The following is a 24,508-nucleotide window of genomic DNA, read 5'->3' as shown; positions in this document are numbered from 1 at the left end:
GCTGCTGAGGTGGATGGTTTAAACACTTGTGGTAATTAAGCATGGGAAGAATTGGAGAGGAATAGTCTGGGACCTGCCTGAAAGTTCAGTAACTTAAATTTTTTATAACTTGATTGCAGAGAATATCTGGCAGGATGTGCTTTATTTCCAGTTAGTGGCTGGTCCAGCCAGAAAGTTACAATGGACTGCTCCAGATTAATCCTTTATTTTAAGTGATAGAAGTGGGGATAGAGATTCCAACCTTGCCATGACCTGGCTGAAAGCCTCCTCTGGCTGCTTCAAAGACTTGCTCAGCACCTGACTGCAGTCATTATCTATGGAAACTCTACTACAAACATAGTAAGTATGTAGTAAAAACATTTAGTGTTGTTAAAAATCTGAGATTCCTCAGATCCACACCCAGCATGAGTAGAATAAGAATTGTGAAGGTAAATTTAACAGTATTTGTGAAGAAACAGGATAAAGCAGGAAAATATGGTAGAAGGCATCTGAGAGGAGAAGTGTGGGCATTGTGTGAGATCCTGCAAATAACATTCTGTGCATGAAAACGGTGCTGAGTAACTGCCTCTTCATGCATGAGATCCTGCAGGCTGTGGTTAATTTGAGGTCTGGAAAGAAGCACATAATGAAAGTCTGAATCCTTAGCACAGGCAGACTAATTTAGATTGCACAGGCATTATGAAGCATTTCCTCGTTACGGAATTCTTCATTTGTAACCTTAATTTTAATGTAATTTTTTTTAGCATACCTAAAAATACATGAAAAATACTACTTTTCTCCTCAAATACACAGCGTTTCTTGGGTCAGCACAAAACCTCCCACCTCCCTGTAAAACGGTGTGTTATAAATCCCTAAATAAATACAATAAACAGCTTTTGGAGAGGATATCTTCCTTTTGGTTCCAACGAGAGAGGAGTAAATAAAGTAATTGATGTGCCCTGTTAGCTGTGAGCAAGTTTCATGTCCAAGTTTCGTGTGATGTCTTTCCTTTGGCATGCAGAGAGAAGCAGAGGATTTTAGCACCTCGCCCACAGCATCCACCTCCTGACAGCAAAACTTGTCAATAGAGAAGCATTCAGCACTTCATTATTTCTACAACCTGAGCGCATTTGCAAATTAATTGATGTGTGGGAGGAAAGGCATCTGCTATTGTAGAAGCCCTTAACTGTTGCAGCACAACTAGAAATAAACTGGTTAGCTGTAGTGAGCTGATATGCTGCTGCAGGTGTTGGGGCCTCTAAAGTGGATCTTGCCCTTTTTTCTTTTTGGTATTAAAAAAAAAACCTCAAACAACCCAACCCCAAATTTCTCACTGAATTGTGACCATGGAAACGCTAGCATAGTAAAGGTAATATCTTGTATACTTCTGTATGGTTGCTAGTAAGTAATTTCATATTTCTTGCTGGCTCAGCACCAAAAGAGAGTTTTAATTAGGCCTGTAATGAATGACTGGGAGCGTTTTAAAGGCTATTAATCTTGTGGTGTAATTGAGTTAATTATAATATCATTATAAGCTCCCATGAAAATAGGATGAAGTATATTCCATTTGTTTTACTCTTTAAGTTATTTCTGAGGTCCCCCAGCTTCATCTCAAATGCTCCCACTGCAAGTCTCCAACAGAGAAAACTGTAAAAGCATTTCATGTGTCACTGCACCAAACCTTCTGTTGTGCATCATCCCAGTCCTGGGCTCTCTGAGCTGCCCCTTTTCTGTAGCTGCAAGTATCTCCTTGCAGTGCAGAATGCCTTTAATTTGCATTTCCCAGAGTAGTATTTCCTTGTTTTTCTGGTTTCCTATCAGTAACTCACCCGAGTGTGGCAGATGAGAGTAAGAATATGTGATCTATTTTCAGAAATAAAGATTACAGCAGCTTTCGAACTGTTACTCTTTGTGCTGTGGCAAAAAAATGTGTAGCAAAAGAGGTGTTTTTTTGCAAAGCATATGGCTCTTCACTCGTTCAGACTACTGTAAGTTTGGGATTTGGTTGTAAAACATCTCTGTGCTTTTTGCACTCTCTAGTCAGAGTGTGACATCTCCAACAGATGGACACATAAACTTTCCATAATCCACTTTTTTCCTTTCAGAAGAAGAGATGAGATTCTCATCTGTAAAATTTGTTGAGGAAAACCTAATCTGTTGAAATCTGTTGTGTGCACAGATGTGGGGATGTGAAGATGTGCTGGATACACAGCTCAGCACCTCCTGCTGTTCCTGGGGCTCTCTGGCTGCAGTGGGGTCAGCCCTGCTTTTGTACTTCAAACCTCCTTAGAGCATTTGCCAGGGAGGTTCAGGTTGGACTTGAGGGAGGATTCTCCACAGAAAGGCTGCTCATGCATTGGAAGGTGAAGCCACCATCCCTGGACATGTCACTCAGAGCTAGTTGTCACCAGATTTGGCTGATAACACCATCCTGTTTGCTTTTTGCAGCCCTGCATTATCAGGATTGTCTTGGTTTAATGGTTTTAAAGTCCACAATCAAGAGTTTCCAACCTTTACTCTGCTGGGATGGTAGAAGTACCTTTTTTCTTTCAGGAACTCTGCTGGTCACACTTTTATGTTTTCCATCCTCTTGACTATAACAGATTTTGTAAATAGTTTAGAAATGCCAACTTGTGATGTATTGGCCTCTTTAACATTTCTTTGATTTATGTGCACTATGCTGGAAAAAAGCAGAGGAAGCATATTATTCTGGAAAAGAATGTTGCCAGTCTTCCATTTTTTCAGTCTTAGTTAAAAGCTACACTTTTATCAATCAAACCTGATAGATTCTTTTTGCATTCCCAAAAACATTCATAACTTAAGTCTTTGATGTCTGAAGAGGTAATTTGCCTAAGACTTTTATAAATGTCTACTTATTTTTTGGATGTCTTACTTGAAATGCCTTTTACTCAGATTTTTCAGAATTTCCAGACACCTGTGGTGATTCCAGCATTTGTCTCTGTAAAAGTCTCTGGTGTTACATGGGAAGGATGAGAGTTACTCTTACTCCAATTAGTGATAACAGTGACCTTAAATTTAAGATTTGCTCTTATTTGTGGAGGAATATTTTCTGTGGGTTACTTCATAGTGTCTAGAAAAGATGGATAAATCAATCTGGTCATGAATATCCTGCAGCTGTTGTAGGAATAGGGGAATAGGCCTCATGTATTCTGTTCCAGGAGTCTGCAGCTTCAAGCTTTAATTGCTTGTCACTGGCAGGCTGGAAATCAGCATCCCCTGCAGCCTTGCTTCAGGATGCCTGCTGGATGTAAAGAAAGATATTAGCAAAAGTAACCATTTAAGGAAGAATTAGCTCCTAATTTGGCAACTTCAGCTCAGTTTAAACAATATTCCTTCAGCTCTTTCTGCTGTGCTGGTACAGTGGGGTGGTCACCTGGAGCAGGAGAGTGTGGTGATGTCTGGTGTAGGTTGGCAGAGCCTTGGGATGGACTGTGGACGTGTGATCTTCCAATTTCCCCTTCAGGAGAGCAACAGGAGACTGAGGAAAGGCAGCTTTCCCTGTGCTGGCAGAAAAACCCTCAGCTGGGCTGTTGTCAGACACTCAATATGGGTATTAATAATGTTATGCCTAAAATCTAAAGATATTTTGCATTTTAATTATTGTGCAGGTCACCAAAGCTAAGGAAAGGCATTTAACAGAAGTTAAAACAATGAAATTTAATGAGTTAGGGAAAGGATCAATCAGCAGCACAAGTACTGGGTGTTGTTATTACTGTTCCACTGCTTACCCACTACTGGATTTCCCTCATCTCTGCTTTGACTGTCTCCCCTTTGCTTGTGCACTGTACTGGTTGGATTTACATAACCTGCACCATGGAGACATTTTATTGAACAGTATTAATTTCTTGATTTGTCTATAAAGCACTTTGTTTGCTGTAGCAAAGGCTCCCCTCAGAGCTGCAAATCATGGCATGGTGCTGGACAGTTTGGGGAGTGTTTCTGTACCTGATTGCAGCCCTTGATTCTGCCATTTGAGCTTTATCTTCCCATTTCTTGTGTAAGCACCTGAGCAGCCCCTGTCACAGAGGCAGCAGGTCATCCTTCATACTGACACAGCTGCCACCTGAGCCCCTGGCACCAAAGCTTTCGTCCAGGGCTTTAGAAAATACTAATTTTAGCAGGAGAGCAGTGTCTCCAGAGTGCTGGTGGCTGTTTAAGGGAGCACAGGGCTCTGGGGGAAGGTACTAATTGTGTCCTTATCTTGGAGTTTAATGATGACTTTCCCCTGCTACAGATTGTTTGTCCTATACGAAGATAATGCTTCTGTCAAAAAGGAATTAGGATTTTCTGTCAGATATTGATCATGTGCACTTCTTGGGTCTTTAGATTTTAATGAAGTCCATTAAAGGAGCACACAATTGTGAATACACCTCACAGAGTGACACTAAGACCATTTACCTGTTCTGGAAAACCTCTGTACCAAGCACCTGCCTTCAGCTCAGGGTTGCTTGAAAATAACCTGCTGCTGCTGTTTGTTACTGCACCTGGGTTTATTTTGTCATTTAGATGCAGAACACAATGCAATAATTCTACTTCGCTTTTTGTAATTCTGTTATGTGTTTATGTTGTAGCTGCATATACAAGGAAATAAATGCCAGTTCATTTAGTTATCTTTCAGCAAATGTGTATGTTCAAACCCTTCAGAATACCTGGAGGTATAAACATTTTAAGCATAAAATACAGTTATTCTTGTAAAGAGTACATAAAGTAGCTTGTAACCCCAGATTATGATTACTCTGCCTCTTTATCCATTTCAAACACTAGATCCCTTTAAAATCCAGCCTGGTGGCTGTGAAGTGTCCCTTTATGTTGACATTATCCAAAAAGCAAGAATATGTCACTTCTGTTGCTATATTAAATGGATTCCAGAACATTTTTTAAAAAGGTGGAGGAGGAGTAGTGGCTTTTGCAGAGACTCTGAACAGTGCAGGTCATTTTATTGGCAGCAAGGATGCAGATGCTGAAGTTTTGACCAATTCCTTGAAGAAAGTGCCATGGGATTTGCTTTCTCTGCATGGTTAAAAGCCAAAGACTTGCAAGCGGTATTGGAGTGAGGGAGCATTCATCAGCAGGCATTCATCAGCAAAACTTCTGTGTCTTCAAAAGAAAAGTAGGAAGAACACACTTTAGGGCTGAAATCTGACACTAATTAAAACAGCACTCTCAGCAAAAATAGGAATTCACAGACAATGGAATAAAACCTGTAGCAAAACCAAGGCATTAAAAGAGACAGGGATGTGTATCAATGTATTTCCTACTACTGTGTCATTATAGATAGAAATAAATAAAAATGTCTCACTTGTTTTTGAGCTCCCTAGTTCATGGAGGGAGGGAGAGAGAGTTCTAAGGGAGAAGCCCTGTGCAGGGCTGATGTTCCCAGCCTGCTCCATATCCCAGTTTATTCACCTGGCATCTCACAGCCCAGGCATGAGAGAGGACCATAAGAGAAGTGTGAGCTCATTATTGTCACATTTTAGTCAGATCAGGATGTTTGGCAAAAGGGGTAATAACTTTTCCATAGGGATTTAAAAAAGAATGGGATGGGAGCAGCCTTTGTTCCTCTCATGGATAGATGTTTCTTGCCTAAATATGTAAATTGTTGTAAACTGGAAAGGGGGCATAAATGCTTTTAAAAAAATAGAATAAAGTGTCCTAATTAAATAGTAAAATAGAGCAAAGACATGCTGTCTAGTTTTTCTGTTAATTGAAAAGCCTGCAACCCAGCTCAACAAGAGGAAAACCAATGAGTGAAGAAATTGGAGATTCTCCTTTTGGCTTATCGATGCTGTTTTGGTCAAGCCAAGAATTCAGCTGTCCTGAAATGATCAAACATTGTTCAGAGAAAAAGAGAATTTCCAAACAGGCCTCATTATCTGAAAAAAGCTTAAAAATTTCAATTAAGGTAGTATAATTTCTCTCTTGCCTACTTTAGTCTGCAGAGATGAAACTGTGGGAGTGTCCTGCTTGCTTGCTGGTTGCTCTTTCAAAAGAGCAAGTAGAGTTCTATCATAATAAACAAATCCCTTTTCATCTGCAAGGGAGAAGTTGTTTAATGATGAGGGGCAGAGCACTGTGCGTCCTAAAGGAGGCAAATGTGCATCACCAGGATTACAGTGAACTCAGAAAATGCCACAGTGGGTGAGGATCTGTCAGCCACCTCTCTGGAAGGCATTCCTTGGAGGAATGGACATAAACTTTACATTTTCTGGACCTGAGAAAACGTTTTTCTGCTTATATATATGATCACTAAGGATTTAGATAAGAATGGAATAATAAATAACAGGGTGATGTGATTACAAAGAAAATTATTCTTCTGACTTCACTTTTTAAAGTGTTGGTGCTTAGAAGGCTTTAATTAATAGCAAAATGTAATGTGCAGCTGTAGCTGATGTGATCAGTTGCTAATGCTCCAATTGATTGCTTTTTTCCCCCTGATTTTTACTTTCTTTCAACCAATTTTTGCAACTTTGGATGGCCTTGTCAGTAAGTGCAGTGTACTCACTTGTTTGGGCAGCAGTCAGCACATGCAAAATCTCCAGCCCATGAATTATGCAAACTAAAGACCTCTAGACCCAGCTTGATTCTAATGATGAAGCTTTAGTTTTCAAAGTTTTAAATGAGCACTGTGCCCATGTTTGTGGTTTCATAACATTCACTGCAAAGCAACCCTACAGGCTAAGATGGAAACCTGTCACAATATGGTCAGTGCTTCTCAGCTGAACAAAGGAGCCTTTTCTGGCTGTAGCAGAAGTTTTCTGTCTGCTCCAAATCTTAAAGATCATCTGAACAAGACAGGATTTGGGGGGATGTAGAGGTTCTTTTTGATTATTTTCATTGTTTTAGGAGATGTGTTACCTTATTTCTGGTAAGAAGGGTCACTAGAGCAGAGTAAGGAAAAGATAATATGTGATTAATTCTTTTAAAATGTTAATGCTTTCAGTGCTAAATCAGATCTGTAATTCTTTAATACACCTTTTTTTGTGTTTAAATAGTTCCTTTGAAAGCCAAAGGCATCTTATGTGGATGAAGAAATTGCCCTCCTTACAATCACAGCTGTGAGAAAAGTGACTCCCAAGTGCTTTCACTGTTGATGCTTTTCACTTAGTGAGGAAGATTAAGAGCTGTTAATACAGAAATATAGTTTTCATATACTCAGGAGCACTGAAAATGTGAAATATTAGTGATAGCATTTTGTTCTACAAAATCTAGCCATGTGGCCATTAACGTAGAAAAATAATTAATCTTTAAAAACTAATTTAAAGTAATCCAAGTTCTGTTTCTATTTAGCTTCATGTAAAGCATTTGTATGTATTGAAGTGTTACTTTCAGTACCTTTCCTACATTCCTAAGTAGAATTCACACATCTACTTGGAACTGCAGTTTTTAGAAAAATATCAGCTATCATGAGATTCATCATAAACCTGTACAAGTTGGCACTGGGGTATTTCCTGGCTGCTAAATGTTGTAAATTGATTTTTGTTGTTGCTGGTTTTGATTTCTTGGTTTTCTGAAATAGATTTTCTGTTTCATCTGCATGTATTGGGGAAAATGGATCAATCTTATTGATATTATACAGAAAAATATTTCATTAGGGAAAGCTTAACCTCACACAAGCCAGGTGGAATTCCCCAAAGCTGGGTGCTTGCAGTAGTGATGGGGAATTCCTTTGCAGCTGATAGGGGAATGTTGTTTGGAATGTTGTTCTCTTTGCCTGGTGCTGCAGCAGTGCTCATTTCAGTGAGTATTCACCACTGTGCTGGTGTAGCTGGGCACAGGGGCCAGGAGCAGAGGGAATGTTGTTGGGAATGTTGTTGGGAATGCTGTTGGGAATGTTGTTGGGAATGTTGTTGGGATGCCCTAGGCAGGGCAGGTTTGACCATCAGCATTTCCGATTTTTGGCCGTGGGGTCTCAGACTCCCCAGAGCTGCTGGAACACAACCCAAGGCTCTGTCACCTCCTGTCTCCATGTGCCCACAACCTTCTCCCCAATGTTCTTACAGCCACCAGCATTCCCTGGATTCAGGACTCCTTGATCTTCTGTGTGTTCATTACCCCAAACAGGATTTGTGTCCCATGAGTTCATCTCAGCCTCCCTGCCTGAGCCTTTTAGCACCCACAGCATCCTCTGACAGTGCATTTCAGCACTTTTCCCTAAAGTGGAGAGAATGTGTTTGGAAATGGCATTCTCTTGTTAGTAAGCAAAAATTTGCTGGGGGGGTTGGTGTGTTTTTAGCTGACATTTCTCTCATGGTGGATGCTGGCAGACAGAGGTGTTGATTTTGTGACAAGAAAAGGGAACTGAATGGCTCCTGTATTATCCATCAGACCATCAATCTCCTGGCCAGAGTTCTGATACCTGTGCTCCTGCTTTGGCACTATTTTCAGTCTTGCTTGTGCTCCTCAGAAAAATCATTAAGAAACAATTTCCTGGTCCCTTCAGTGAACACCCCCTGTCCCCAAAAAGGAGAGCACTGTGCAGTACAGTGCGTGATGCTTTAATAATGTATAAATCAAGCTGGACAGAAGCTGCCTGTCAGTTTTATTAACTTTGACCTTTTCTCCCATTATAAAGATGGTTTGGTAAATATTTAATGGCCCTTACAGGGTTTGACAGTTGGACCTGCATTCCTAAGAGCAAAGATAGATTATGAAGAAATACTTATAATTACTAAAAATAACTTAATCACTTTGGAGACAGCCTTGAAGGACAAAATTTTGGTTTAGAATCTGTTTCTTTTTTATGCCTTTAGTAGCTTTTTGGTTGTTTTTTAAATTCCTGACCACTAAATGTCACTATCTGGGAGGTTATGAAATGTTTTTAAGAGGTTACCTTTAAAATCCATCTCTGATTAGTACCAGTGACTTCCTCCATCTCTGAGCAAGTGTCCAGATAATGTTGTTTACCTGAAATACCTGCACAGGGCACATCAGTGGATGGTGTCACCAGCACAGAAAGATGCAGGAAGGAAAAGGAAAAGCATATTCCTGGAGTCAATGGGCTCTTCTGCCAGAGCTGTCTTCGCCTTTAATTCCCTGCATATTGCACTCCCTGCACATTCAGGTAGTGAAGATTGAAAACTAAGCCCCTGACACTGAAACATGGCCTTTCAAACAGGGACCCTCCATCGCTCTCATTGATTTTTTTTCATTTCAGAAAACTGTCAGAGAAAAACAAATTTGAGCAGAATCCGTTGGTTGGGACAGTAAAATCCCCCCCTTCCCTGGCAGAGCACAGCTCCCTTCCCATTAGGAATGTGATGTGTCTTCATGTTGTGCCAGGCTGAGCTCATGTGGCACAGCAGCCAAGGGAACCAGGAGCCTGTTCAAAATCCTTCTGGATGTGCTGAGCAGTGACATCTGAGTCAGACTGGCTCAGGAGGTTGCTCCCCTCCTGTTCAGGTGGTTTTGAGTACATCATTCCAAGCTTTTCATCCCTCTTTTTCACTCAGTCCCTGTAGAACAGCTTGGTCTAAGACCATTTTGTTTTCTGAACATTTTAAAATCATTCTTTCCTGACCATAACCCATTTTTTATGTGCAGACCATGGGGTTAGAGGGGTTAACTGTGAAACAATTCATCTTTTTCGGAACAAATCTTCAGACAATGTAATGAACACACAGATCCAGGTACTGGAATGATGCTGGAAATCACATTTGTCTGACAATGAATCTTCCTCCCCATTCCAGTTCAAAAACGGGAAACTCAGAATGTAATTGAAAGTGTTCAGAGGAGAACCTGTTGCACTTGGAGGTGGTTGCAGGACAGGCAGAGCCCTGTAGCTGTTCTTAAATCTGAGAGCTGTGGGAGTGCACTCAAAATCCTGCAGATTCATGTTGTGTCCTTCAAAAATTTGTCTTTTATTGGCAAAGGAAAAGAGAAGTTTTGAGGAGAAAGCTGCTGAATGTGAATTGTTCTGCAGTGCTATGGAGATGTGCAAGCAGGTATTTTAAAAACAAGATTTTTCTTTACAGTGATAGAAACTCCTTTGCAAATGTTTTGTGGTTTTATGTTTAAGAAGAAAAAGATGAGTGTTATTTCTAAAAAGCTGGTTTATATTGTGAAAGGGTTGCATCTGTCTTCCTCTTATTTTCTTCCTAAAGTGAGAATGTTTAGTCCCTAGAGAGGAGAAACAGTTTCAATGTTTAAAAGCAAGCCCAAGTTTCAAGAGAGGTAGACTTGAGAGGAAGTCCTTGATTCACCATCTTACTTGCCCTAATGTATAATTGCTCCTCATACCCATTTCACAGCAGACTTTTTCCATGTGCTTTTGTCCCTATTGTCTTCCACCAAGCAATATATCCGAAATACCACACGCCAACTTCCTGACTGGCTGTAATTTGAATCAGGTGCCACAGGTAGCAGAGGTCTGACACAGACAGAGTACTGCAGTGCTGTGTATTTTAATATATATATGTTTTTTTCTTATCCAGTTGCAGTACCATGCTGGGCTGGCATCTGGCCTTTTGAATCAGCAGTCTCTGAAACGTTCGGCCAACCAGATGGGAGTCTCTGCAAAGCGCAGACCAAAAGCCCAGCCAACAACTCTTGTCCTGCCTCCTCAGTAAGTAATGGGAATATTTGGAAGAGTTTCCATGCTGGGGGTGTGGAATATTTCTTATTAACTTCTTGGTTTTTTTGGTTTAATTTTTAATCATCGTAATAAGCGACCTTGCGCTCGCGTTTTTGTTCCGTACGCATTCTCTTTGTAGCAGGTCATTAAAAAACTTTTTGCAGCATGAGCTTGTCATTGAGGAATGATGCTCACCTGATTGTTATGACTTGGAGCTTGAAGCAGGACTTTTCTGAAGGTCCTAAAAGACTGAAGCCAAAAAGTCTTTGGTGTGAGTACTTTCTCGGCAAACGTCTGTTCTGAGTCCATCTGTTCACCATATGCTAATTTTGCATCGGATCTAAACCTCTTTTACAGGTGACAGGCAATTATGAGGACACTTAGAAACTGTTTGAGGACAGAGTATCAACACTTTGAGCAGCCTGTGTGTAGTGATGCCAGAAACACAGAGATGTGCACAACGAAGCTTATAAATTAATAAAACGCCTGAAATATATTTAGTTACCTGTAAGAAACTGATTATTATGTAGAAAATGAAGTGCTAAGCAATTGTTCATTGTGCTGAGCATCCTTGTAGTTTGTGGAAACTGCCTGCTTCTCTTCACAAAACAAGAGTCACCGATGTATAAACACTGTGCTACCAAAACCCTTGTAGCTGTAATAATAAAAATCCCTGTTACCAGATTTCACAGGTCAACGTTTAGAAGGTTTCTTCTTACAGGAAATGTGAAAAAAATCAGAGTCAATAGAGCTTCCCCCTTGTATATTAACTTTAAAGTGCTGGTAATTCAAGAATCCATAAAATGCTCTATTGTTTTACCAATATATCAGCCAAAGGAGAATGGTTTGAAGGAGGCTCCAGCAGTAGTTTGAAAACCAGATGTTGTTTCTCTGATATGTGGGATGGAACAGGGCTATCTTGTGACAAAGTGGCTGGTTAGTTTTCCTTCTTTGTTTGGGTATCTGGAGCTTCAAATGGATTTCCTTCTCCAGGAAGTCTATAAACTGGAGTACTGGTATATCAGTTAACACAGATTTTTCAGGGGTCTTAAAGTAGTTTGGTGTTTTTTTCTTTTATTTCTTAATCATGGCATCTCTAGTTACTAGAAATATGTATAAAGGGCTAACTTGTACTTTTGCATAGAAAAAATCTGTTCCTCAACAGCTGCAGGTATATAAATCTTAATGTGAGATACATAATATACATATTTAAAAGTATTATATGTCTTGTTATCTGTAGATGATTTTCCTTCAGTGGTGCATTTACCTAGGATCTGCAGATAGACTGAAATTTTAGTGTGGTAGCTAAACTTTAAGCAGTAGTTGAATTATGTTTCAGTATCTTATTACCACTTCCAGCATTATTCACAGGGAAAATGTGTTTCTGCTGAGCTGGCCCTTTATCTGTCACTGGTTGCCTCCTCTCTGGCTCCTCTTTGACCTTTCCATATTTGTACTTCTTTGCTATCTCAGTGTCTTAAGAGAATAATAGTGATATTAAGGCAAATCAAATACCTGTTGGGCTCAGCATCTTGTTTCCAGCACAGGACAGAAGGAGATTATGAAAAAACTTATTGAAATAGGCTTATGAAAAGTATTTAGAGGAAAAAAAAAAAAAGGTGTGACAAATGGATTTTAATATCTTGATTTTGCTGTAGTTTCATGCAAATAGTGATGAATCATGCAGTGGGGTTTTTTTTTTCCCCTTCGTTCTTTATAAAATGCAAAAGAAGAAAACATCCAGATGCAAAACTACAGATCTCCTTGAAAGGGCATCCTGCATCCTAATATTCCCATGGCAATTCAAGGATTTTTTTTAAGCTTTATTAATTCATCAAGAAAAGGATAACTATTTCTTGGTCTATTTTTGCTTTGATGTATGCTATTAAAATTAAGTTCAGTGACAAGTCATTGGGCTGAGTAACAATGAGTCAAGTGTTTATTAAATGTTGTTCAGAGCAGCTATATTATCTTGAGCTTTTCTTAAACAGAATAGTTGAAACCAGCTGTATGCCAAAATGTCATTTCAGGAGAGCAGGTTGGAGTGAATATCAACACTGCAGTAAATCCTCTTTGCCAGCAAAGGAATGCAGGAAACACTTGCTCAGGAGGTATCAGAGGTGATGATTTGGGCAAAGAATCTCCTAAAAGTAATTTATTCTTATGCAGATTTTGCACATGGCTAGTTTACTAGTAAACATGTCTGTATTTGAGTTACAGGTGTTATTAGAGGGCAGGTTACTATCTGTTTATTTATGGTCCTGTTCCCTGAAGAAACTGCATGAGTAACTTTTGCTATTGCACTTCACGTTCTCCGTGGCAGTGGTGCAAGCTGAGCAGTTTTCTTGTTCATCCAGGTCTTTGATCTGTGCTGCTGGGGTAAGACTTGGGTTGAATTCCACAAACTAAAACTTCCTAAATGGTGTTTCATCTCATAAAAGCAGAAAAATCAAGTTTTGTTCAATTCACTGTTCACTTGAGCCTTCAGTCTCTATCCCTGCTCTGCTTTTCTTCTTTCCCCTCCAAAATGCCAATCAAGCAAAGCAAACCCAAGCCTGTCTAGGAGGCTCAGCCATTTCTTCCTATTTTATGCTCACTGCAGGAGCTGGAGAAAAGGTTTTGGTGATGGCAAAAGTGATTCTTGGCAGGTCCTCACCTCTTTTTCTCCCCAACCTTAGGCTGTCTTCTGATGTGCTGTGGTTTGGAGGTGAGAGCCTCTCATTCTTCACTAGTAAATATCTGAGACAGAGCAGCAATTCTGAATCCAAAAGGTGGTTTTGAAAATGGAAATTCTCTGCCCTATGCAACTGCTATGAAGAGAATCTGCATTTTCTCCCTGTTTATTTGAGGACTTGCAAGGGTGCTGAGCAGTTTTGAAGAGAGGCCTTTTGGCGTTGGGTTTTGCTTTTCAGTATTGGTTTTCCCTGGCTCTGAAAGCGCAGAAAGGAAGCCTGGATTGATGTGTGTCTCATTCCCAGCCAAATGATCTGTGTGAGAAAATGACTAACTGCTGGCTGCTTTCTCTGCCTGCTTTGTCCCTCCTTCTGTCTTCTATTAACAAGACATCTCCCTGTACGTGCTAATGGATGCGGTCCCTCACATGCCTCTCATCTGGCTGCGGGTTCCTTCCTTCTGTTCAGGAATCTCAAGGCAGTGTTTGCTCAAGTGCTGGGAGCTCTCAGCTCCTCTCAATGCCTGGGGAAGTGTCTGTGTGCAGCCCTGCTGAAAACCAGGGTGGTTGCTCCTGCTTGGGAATCAATGAATAAAGACAATAGGAAATGATGGCGCGGCTTTTCTTTTCCTTTTGAAATGTAGGAATTGGTGCAGTTAATTAATCTGGTATTATTTTGCTTGGCACCACAAATTTGCAGTTAGGAAGTTGTCTCTGAGACCCTGCAGCAGCAGAATTCTCTGGGGAGTGCTGAGAGCAGGGAGTACACAGGGTAATTCCTGCTCCTGGACCACTGTCACTGTAGGACACGAAAGAACACGAGCGCACATCGCTGCTCTCAAGGTGAAGAATAAAAGGGAAGTTTATTTTCTGACTCTAACGTTTATAGTTTTCTAAAAGTGACAGTGGATTGGAGGGTGACAGTTCCACCTCTCCAATGACACTGGACAAACCAACAGTCTATCAAATTTCTCTTCCTCCATAAAAGAATGCAAAACAATGAGTTATTTACAGAAAGTGTGGCAGAAAGTTCGCTACAAAAATGTCAACATCAGAAGGCTTAGAAGATCTTAAAAAATCAGAGCCACAGACCACCCTGCTGGGATCCCAGGGAATCTGGTGTCTGACTGTCCAGCTGGAAAACAACAGCAGTGAGCCACCGTGAGCTGGGGAAGGAGGAAAAGAGGAAGCCCAGGATGCTCTCTGTATTCTTGCAGTGCAGTTCAGTGGCACACACAAGAGTCAGTCAGTTTTAATAGGAATTTTTAGGGGTCTCAGTTGGAAACCTTTTGATTTTGATAGCTGTGTTGTGTGGGGCTTTCTCAGTGCTCCCAGACTGATCATCTTTCTTTTCTGTCTGGAAGAAAATTGCCAGAACAAGAACTTGATCACCACAGAAGGTACTGAGACTCTTGCCCTTTAGGGTGCCTTTTAGGGTCATTTGTTGTCACTTTGTGGTTTTGAAGAAATAAGCACACTATAAACAATAAACAAGTGGAAGTCTTGTTCTTGTTTGACAACTTCAGGCTCAATGAACAGAGAGGTTTGAGTAAAAAGAGAGTCCAGTTTCTTTGTTTTAAGGCTCTTCAACTTGTCTTGTAAACCTCTTGTGGTTTGATGTATGCCCTGACTTGACAGGAAAAATACTGTAATAGATTGAGTAAAAATCTCTGTAAATTTGTACTCTATTGCTAGGAGCACACCAGCAAAATTACTTTTTTTTTTTTTTAATAAAGGAAAAGACAGTGCTGCCCATGATACTGTTCTAGATGAATGAGCAAAAAAAAAAAATCTGTGGAGATAACTTTTCTTTTAGGAGATAACAAGGACTTGAGGATGTAGAGACTCTGGATGGACACTCTGTTTCTACTCATTGTTCTGGGTGAGATGGAGGAGGTCTCTGATCTGCTCTCTACACCTCAGGATTCATCTGGATGATTCTTCTAGAGAAGAAGGATATATTCAAAAGAAGTCCATATTTTCTGCATCCTTTGGAACTGCATTAGCTAAAGATGCTGCACAGTGAGTGGATTCCTTAAAAAGTTAATTTCCTGGCTCAGCAGGTATTTGTTCATCTGAATTTGGAACAGAACTGTACAGATATCCCAAACTCTGTGTTTATTGGAGCTTAATTTAATACCAGCATACTTAAAGTGTTGTTCTGTCACAGCATTAATGTCTTATCTGTTCAATGGTTCTGTCATATAATTAGTACTGTCAGATTCCATTGGCTTTGGTCAGGAGCTTTCTTCAGGATACTCAAATTGAGTTTTAAGGAAGGATTTAGTATTAAATAAAAAGGTTGCTGTTTTTAAGAACTTTATATATATATGTGTGTGTGTGTGTGTATATATATATATATACACACACTATACACCCAGTCATCAGATGTGCCAGAATAAATTCTTTGGAACTTAACTTGTATAATTTATCATTTTTTGCATTAAGGAAAAATCCTGAGCCCTTTGCCAAGAGTTTTTTGGAGGAAAGCATTTTTTCAGCATCTTATTTTATAAACAGCATCTAATTGCTTCCTAAGTTCAGGGATTTTCAGTATGTAAGAAAGAGGCAGGTTTTTATGAAGGTAATGGCAAAACATGCTTAAGCCAATAAATGTTCATAAGTTTTTAATTTTTAAGAGAACTTGTTTAAATTATGCTGTGTTAGTCTTTTCCAACCCAAATTCCATGATGAATCTGATTCAGTTCAGTGTGACACCAGGAGTAGGGGTGAGGTTATTTAACAGCCAGTGTTGTTATTGTAATAATTTTAATAATTTAATAATTTTAATAATAATAATAATATTGCAATAATTCAGTATCAGGACTCCAAGCTTTGGGCCTCCTCCTGGAGTGTTCAAGAGTAGAAGAGCAAAGTGTGTGGCTGTATTTTCTGTTTTGAGAAAAGTCATCAGAAGTTTTGTGCAGTTCTGAAATTCTTCTTTGCCTATACTGGCAAAGCTGCATTAAGTATCAATATTCATTAAATACCACAGAGATGATAATGTAATAAAGCAATAATCCTCAGACCCACATCTGTACTTCTCTCCAGAAGAGCTGAGGTTGAGAATATAATTAAAGATTAAAACTCTGTTTGCATTCTGGAACATGGAGATATCTTTTTGTACATGATGGGGAATTGTATTAATAAGGAAGAGATCAGTTTCCAATAACTTTCAAGACTGGGAGCTCATTTCATATCCCTGTTCATGTTTAAGTTTCTCACAGAATTCTTTAGCTTGATTTTAGCCAGACAGCGCAACAGGAACTGTAAAAGAACATGTTGCTGAAACATGTGACCCTTTTGCTCCACAAATTAATCCCCTTTTATATGAAAGAAAAAAATTTTTAAAATTGTTCTTTATATTGTAAGACAATAATATTTACAAGAATAAGTTTAATTACTTTGCAGCCGTGTACCATGTCAATCGAACATTAATTTTAGTATTTGATGTCTTGTGCACAGTTTGGATCACATCATTGTGCTGTTTTCTTTTTATTTTGAGTCAATTGTTGAACTCCTGTTGCAGAGCTGTCCTGTGAAGCTGTTTCAGTGGGAGTTGCAGTGTAGTGCCATTTACCCCTGACTGCCACTCTGATTTCAGTGTGTTCAGGGGTTGTGGAGCCAGATTTTGGGATCCCAAAGCTGGGGAAGCTTCTCCCTTGACTGAACCCACCTGTGTAACAAAAGATCAGGGACAGTTCCAGGGTGATGACACACCATTAACCTGCCTTGAGCTCAGTTTTCCAGGAACAGCCCTTGGCTGGGTGTTGCATTGTCCTTTCTGGATTTCAGGTGTGACACAAGAGAATTACCTAGTCCTTGTCATTTGGATGAGAGATAATTCTAAGCTTTTAAAGACAGATATTTTTCCTTCCCAGTTGCCCATATCAGCAGCCAGAGACAAATGTTCCAGAGCACTGTGAGTGGATGTTGTTTTGTTAAATGTGATGAGGGGGAAAGGGTCTGCTGTTAAATGTGATGGCAATCTGTCTCAGTTAAGTGGTATTTACTGTTGAGCACTCAGTATAATGTAACTGGAAAGAAAAAACTCCACAGTACAGTTTTAATTCATGGAGGGCTTCATTAGGCAGCTCCAGTGAGATCAAATCCAGTAACATAGCAGGGATATAACAGTGGTCATCTCACAACTGGTAGCCAAAGGTACCTTACCAAACTCTGCTCCAAAAAAGAGAGAAGGGGTAATCCAGATGAAATCTTATTTCAGTGTAACAGGTAAATTTTAAAATAGGTGCTCTTAAATTGTCTGATTTCTCTGGTTTGTTTTCAGTGCTTTTCACTTGGGTTATGTATCATGTTGACTTTGGGACTTTACAGATGCTTTGTAACTTGTGTAGATACCAGAGATACAGAACATGAGCTTTGCTGCTCTGCGCATCTTTAGAAACACAATTCTTTTAAACATTTTAATCTTGATTTAATCTTCTAATATGTTGATATATCTGACAGCAGGGGTTTCTGCAGTAATCTTCTTTGTTTTGTTATGCCAAATCAGTGCTGCTTTTTTTTTTTTTGGCTGCAGTTATATGCTGAATTTAATTTAATTCCTTTAAGTACTATACAGCTGCATATTTTCTTACAAAGTAATTACAAAAAAAAAGCAGGCATTGATCAACATAGATTGTCCAAAGGAAATACTTTGACTGAAACTAAATGTTCCTTATGATATTCATTAACTGGAGAATAATTTCTATCCGTACAATACAAAAGGATCTTGGATGTTGCCTTATCCATAGTAAATTACTGAAATATGCATTAAAGAATCACAGAATGGTTTGGGGGGAAAGGGACCTTAAAGCTGATCCCATCCCAGGGGCAGGGACACCTTGCACTACCCCAGGCTGCTCCCAGCCCTGTCCAGCCTGGCCTTGGGCACTTCCAGGGATCCAGGGGCAGCCACAGCTGCTCTGGGCAGGAAATATTGGTTAGGAGATAAAACTTCACAGTGTATTTTAACATGGAGGAAAAATCTATTCTATTTATTCACTTTTCAACAGCTCTTACAGCCAAGTACTGTGGAGAGAGGGTGCATGCAATTGTGATTTCACAATTTCTTTACTGCGTATGGAGCTTTTTCTACAAGTGTTTTGTGAGCCACTGAGAACTGATGTGATGAGCTCTGTGCACGTGCCTGTCATGGGGACATGAGCCAAAAAGCACCTGGGGCTGGTGACTTTGATATTTTGTTGTCCTGCTCCACAAATAATCCCCCTTACAGGATTGTTGTGTGATGTGGAGCCCTGTGTGACCAAGCCCAGCAATTTGAAATCATTGCCGTCTACTTTGGGGAAGATTAACTGGAACACTGGATTTGGGAAGTGAAAAAGATGAATCTTTTTGGAGACTCTGGGCCATGTAGCAGTTTCCAAAACATGCACAGATCCAGAGTAGAAGACCCTTAGTGAGTTTAGAATTACTGGGGACCTCAGCTCTGTTGTAAAAGAGCAAATTTCTGACTCTTTGATGTATGTTTGCCTTAAAGGTAATGTTTGTGTGAGAACTGTGCCATTAAAAGGTGGCAATTAATTAAAAGTTGTTCCACAGTCCCAACCATTAGAAGATGCCCTTGCAGCATTTAGAGCAGAATATTAATATTGCACTGTAGGGAATCCCTGTACTTTCAGTAAAAAAAGAAAGTCGAGGATGAAGATTTTAATGTGTAATTAAAGACTGCAAATACTAGTTTAACTGCTTGTTTCTGTGTCAAAAAAAAGTGAAAAAGAACACAAACTACGTGTAGTTGAACTAATTAAGACAATGAAGAACAAACTAGATAAGAGAGGAAATTTGTATGAACCTAATAATGATATCAAAGCTTTTGCTAAAGCTGTAATTTTCTAATAAGACTGCTTTAACCCCCTCCAATTTCCTTTTTTTTTAGCTTTGCTATTTGGGGGATGGGGATTCAAGGCTGCTTTACTGCAGCAGACAGTCAGTCTGAAAAGAATAAATTAAAACTGCCTCTTGCCAAATTCAAAAATGTATTACAGCAAGTGTTTCCATCTGCATTGGTTGTATATTCCCTTGTCAGAGAGGAGGAGCAGAGCTGGAATAAGGTGGAATGAAAAGGTCTTTATATTTTGGTGGCTTAGCCAGACCAGCTTGATTGTATAATTGCATTGTGTAGGGTGGTATAAGCCCATGGAGAATGTATTAATTAATAACTTTATTTCTGCATCTCTATAAAATAACCTTTGTCTATTTGAGAGGAAAACTAAGCAGCTACACTGGCAGGGTGATAAAAGTGCTTTCAAAGGGGACCCCTGTACCCTTGAGGAGAAGGAAGCTCTAGGAGTGTATCACAGTAAAAGACTCCAAAAATGCAAATCTTACCTGGAAATAAAGACAATTGAAGTAGTCTCAGCAGTAACTCTACAAAGAGGAAAGTTCTTCTGAGTGATGAACTGCACCATGGAGGTGCCCTGGGAGCTCAGGGGGCTGTTCCCATCCCTAGGACCATGCTCCTGACACGCAGGGTCTGAGAGCATCCCTGGCTGTCCTTTCTAACTACAGAGAACTGCTTTGCTCTGCTTTCTTTACCTGCTGTTAAAAATAACTGTTATTACTTTTTAATTTCACTTTAGGGCATTCTCTGGGTATTCTTGTGTTTACAAGGAATCCTATGGATGAGTTAAATGAAAAAAGCTTGGGGTAGCAAATTCCAGCTGATGACTTCACGGTTTTCTCCTCTAAATATAATCCTCACTTTAAATGATTTGAAGTATTTTGGTACTTATTTTCTAGTCCCATTTTCCCAACACACAGTGGGAAAAAATAAATAAAATGGAACCATTAGAAGTTTCACTGGGTAAAATGACTCAGTTTTCATCTCTTTACAGATGCTGCTTTACTGTTATTTCCATTCTTGATGGGTTAATTTTGGAAGGCACTTGCTCTGTGCTGTGTAGGTTTTACCTGCACAGGAGTAACATCACCCTTTCAATTTCACTGATGTTACTCAGCAGTATGTGTATGTTATTGTGAAAATAAATGTATTAATAGTGTGATACGCATTGCTAATTGACATACATTCACCTCATCATCATTATCTGATTCTTACCTTTGCATGGGTAACACAGGGAGAAAACTGCACAGGGGAGACCTTGTTAACATTGGAGACTTGGGTTGGCTCTTTTCTGTGGCTACACACTGTGTCTTTATTGTCTGTGAGTCATGGCCAGGGAAATCCTGTAGTAAGCCCTCTAATTTTAGCAACCAAAAGCACCTCCATGCAGCAAGTTTTGCATTGAAATTAAATTTATGCTTTAGTGTTCCTTAAGATTGTTCTTTGAAACTCAGTTTTGGGAAAGAAAGTTTGGCACAGAGTTGGTGGTAACGTAGTGAATCACTTATTTAACATTTGCTGAGCTTACCTGGAATGAAATGAAATAAAAATTGTATTCTGTGTATGATCATTATGCTCCACTGTTGCCTGTAATGCTTTGACTCCGTCCCTCACAAAATGTGATTGTGGAATGTGTTCAGCCTTTTCATTCTGTGCCATGTGTGTTTGAAAGCACTTCAAGATACAGACTCCTAAATAACTTCTTGCAGAGCAAATTACTGTTTTGTTGAGTTGTTCTGTGCCTCAGTTTCCCCATGGGAATGGTGAGAATTTTATCATCTGGAAGCTGTGCAGGAATGCTGGGAGTGAATGGAGCAAGAAGGAATTAACCACAAAGCAGCTGCCTTCCTCCAGGGAGAGAGTCTGGACTTCTACCTTTTATTTTTGCTTGTTCAAGACCAGGTAATATTTTTTAAAATCCAGACTCTGGGAATGACACATTGTAAGAATGAAGGAATGACCAGATAATTCCTACTTGCAAGGTCTGATAGGAAGCTCTCAATATCCACTGCCAGCATTTGTTGTGATAAATGAGTGGTGATGTATTATCCTGTATCCTTTGTGTTCTTGCCTTTAGGTGCTCATTTCAGTGATGGAAGGCTAAGTGCCAGCACATGAAATAATTCCACACAAGCCTGGCTGGAGCCTGTCAGTCTGTGTCAAGCTGCTTAAACTCCTGTGGCCTCAAATTGTTGAACTCTTTTGCTGATTGTTGTATTCAGTGTTTGGTATTAAAATCAAATGTGCTCTAGGAGTAGCAAAAAAATACTCTGTGGTTTTGGTGTGTTTTAAGTCAGAATGTAATATCTGTGTCCAAAATAGCCCTGTAAAGCTGAGCTCCCCTGGAGCCAAACCCAGGCTTTTCTACTTCCCTATTTTACATGCAGAACCTTCTTTCATTTTGGCTTTTGCATTTTGACAGTTGCTCAGCAAAGATGATGCCTTTGCTCATGACAGATCTGTGTGTGCCATGTAGACAGGTCTTGAAAAGAGCTGAGCCCACTTCTTGTGAACCCTTGGGAAGGACAGTTTGAGGGCAGTGCTGATGGAAGGAGAAAACATATTTTTGAAGAAATTACATTAAGTAATAATGTAGATTATTGTAGCCTGCTTAAAAATCCCTCAGTGAGAAGCTGAGATAATTGAAGGGAGTGCTACAAGGAGGAGTGCTTGGCATTTAAAGTAATAGTTGCATGATTTTTTTTAAATCTGAAATTTGGCTTAAAAACAGTTTCTATGTTGATGCTTCTGTGATCTTTTCTAGTTTGAAAGTTGCTCTTCATTTAAACAAAAGGTTTCTTCTTCAGCAAGCTGATTTTACAGTGTAACAGATGATAAGCAAATTTAATGCTTTCTAATCTTAGGTATTCCTAGGGAAGTGAAATGGATTTCTTGACATGACAGAGCAATGGTGGCTCCTGTATCCCTCTTGTAAAATGAGCCTGTGGACAGAAAATGCCAGGTAGAACTATTTTAACATGTGATTCTGCTTTTAAAATTAAAATTTATTTTCAGAGCAAAGATAGCAACTTTAACACCACAGACAGAAAATCAATTATAATTTTTGCTAGTACAACTAAAATATTATCTGCTGCTACTAATTTCTTTTTGTTGTTCTACAATTGCTGTCTTCCTTCAGTTTTTTATTAAGTCATCAATAGGGATAAAGATTCTGATACTGAAGCCTGAGTGTTGTAATGTCCTTCTTTCTGTCCTGCTCTTTTGCATCTCTCAGCAGTGCCATGATTGAATCATCTCTTTCTGTGCTGGTATGTATTAAAGCCAGTTAATTTTTGGTGTCTTAGGCATTACCCTCCACCAAAAAACTCTTAATTCCAGTGAACAGTTTGCTTTTGTATTAATTGCTTTGTTAAAGTGTCAGTAAATAAATACTGGATCTTAAAGGTCTGCATTTTGCAAATCTCTCAAATACATTCTGCTGAAATTCTCAAGATATCTTAAAATGCTGGTGGGAGGAAAGTACACAGAGAACCTGGTTATTGGATGGTCCTTAGATTTTCAGGTTGTTTCCAACATTTCTTTATCTCTCAACCTGCTCTAGTTTATTTTGGAGAGTTTCAAGGATGAAGTTGTTTTCTCTCACATGAGGTCTCCACTGTTGACTCCTGGTGTTTTCAGTTCCTAAAAAAATAGTTCCTTCCTTCTCCTGAGCATGAAGGAGAGGATGTACTGAGGAAAGTTCAGCTCTGAGTGAGCAGAGCCTCTCCAGGTGTCAGGGAGCACTAACTGCTGAAATACTGGCTGATGTTTGTACACACGTGTCCTTTGGGGTTTTTTTTAAACCCTTGAAAAGAACAAAATGAGAGATTTGTTTTGTTTCCTGGGTTTGGTTTTTATTTTTGCTGTTGCTGACTCCTCACCACTTGACTGAGCTGGTAGGATGGGGTGCAGGACGCCAGTCAGAGCAGGGAAGTTCTCACTGGTGGATGTAATTTCATTTGTTTTCTTCTCAGTTAAGCATTCTCTTCCAGCTTTCCCATCATCCTTTTCAGAGTTGTTGTGTAGTGTTTGTCTCATTGTTTCTTTTACCAAATTGCCAAAGGAGGCAAATATTTTGTCTTCTTTTTAAAAGAAGCACTATGAAGTGCTCTTAGGAATAGGTGCCATTAGAAGAATGCCAGTGTAGTTCATGTTTTGAATCTACAGGAAACTTGATGATGGCAATTAGGCAAAAAGGTGAAAATAATTAAATGCTGAAAGAGAAATCAAATACAGAAATGCATGTTGTGCACTGGGTAGTGAATACAAAGTGAGCATGGCTGGGGAGCTCCCTTAAAACACCTGCAAACTCACTGATGTTTGGGATGTAACTGCAGGAAGGTCTGTGCAGCCAGTAGCTACCATTGGGTGATATTTTATCTCTTTCTGTAGGGCATCAGTTTCAACTGGTTGACTGACAGTAGCTATGTGGGAGCTAATTAATCATATAATTTGCTGTCATGTTACTGGGTGAACCTGGATCCTGGTAGCAGCATGGATTGGAGATAATGGTTTCCTAATGATTGAAACTGCCCTAATAGCTCTGGCCCTCGTGCTTGACTTCAGCGTTCCTCTGGTGGCTTTTAGAAAAATCTTTGATGTGAGGTTACCCTTAATGAACATTCTGTCTCCTCATACAGGTAGTTTGCTGCTGTGTGGATCAGATACAGCTGAGCCTCTTTCTCTTCTTTATCCAGTATATTTTTAATTAAAACAGCATATTAATAACAATAATGCATTGGTATATAATGTGCATGTATTCAATATCGATCTGTTCTGCAGGTTTTACTTCCTGGTGAAGAAATTTGAGTCGTTTTGTTGGGTTTTTCTAATTTTTAATTGGGTATGGGTTTTCAGACCTTTCCCCAGGAAATTTTAGAGCTCTGTGTTGGGTGGAATAGTTCAGGTTTGCCCAGAGAGTTTTAATCAGAAAATTATTGAACTCTTTCACAAAAACCTTTCAGCTTGGACACTATAAATGTGTAATGTAAACAGCTATCTCAAGAAAAGGAAAAATAGGGAATTTGAAACAGAAAGAAAACAAAAGTAACCTTGCTTTAAAAGACACTGTCATTTATCTCCATATTTAAAATTTAGTGTGTGTGCAGGGAATGTCTTTAGTCAGTGTAAAAATCTAATTAAATCTTCTCATGGCAGTGATTCAGAGCTGACCCTCTCTTCATTGGAGCATCTTATTAGAATAATAAACCACTCCCTGCTGAGAGCCACTGGCATTGACAGACAGGCCAGACACTGGGGCTGCTGATCAGAAAGGGTTCAGCAGGCTCATGTTGTCTGCAGGGTCTGCAAGAAATGTTTTATTGGCCCTTCTCTAGCAGCACTTTGGAGATGTTTGGCAGACTACAAACCCTGGCTTTTGGCCAAGTACAGACCCTGGGAC

At 39.6% G+C, this 24,508-nt stretch overlaps 1 protein-coding gene across 1 annotated transcript in view; it reads left to right on the top strand.

The window, feature by feature from the left end:
• The window catches only part of MED27 (mediator complex subunit 27), an 84,862-nt gene that overhangs the window by 22,059 nt on the left and 38,295 nt on the right, over window positions 1-24,508 (top strand). Inside the window, exon 3 of the mRNA XM_066563105.1 lies at window positions 10,431-10,561. Within this exon, the coding sequence (XP_066419202.1) occupies window positions 10,431-10,561 (131 nt within the window). The remainder of the gene's footprint in view (window positions 1-10,430; window positions 10,562-24,508) is intronic.

This window comes from Molothrus aeneus, chromosome 19, assembly GCF_037042795.1.
Source record: "Molothrus aeneus isolate 106 chromosome 19, BPBGC_Maene_1.0, whole genome shotgun sequence".
NCBI classification, from domain to species: Eukaryota; Metazoa; Chordata; class Aves; order Passeriformes; family Icteridae; genus Molothrus; species Molothrus aeneus.
Note: the sequence above shows the minus strand (reverse complement) of the source record. Positions and strands in the feature narration are given on the sequence as shown.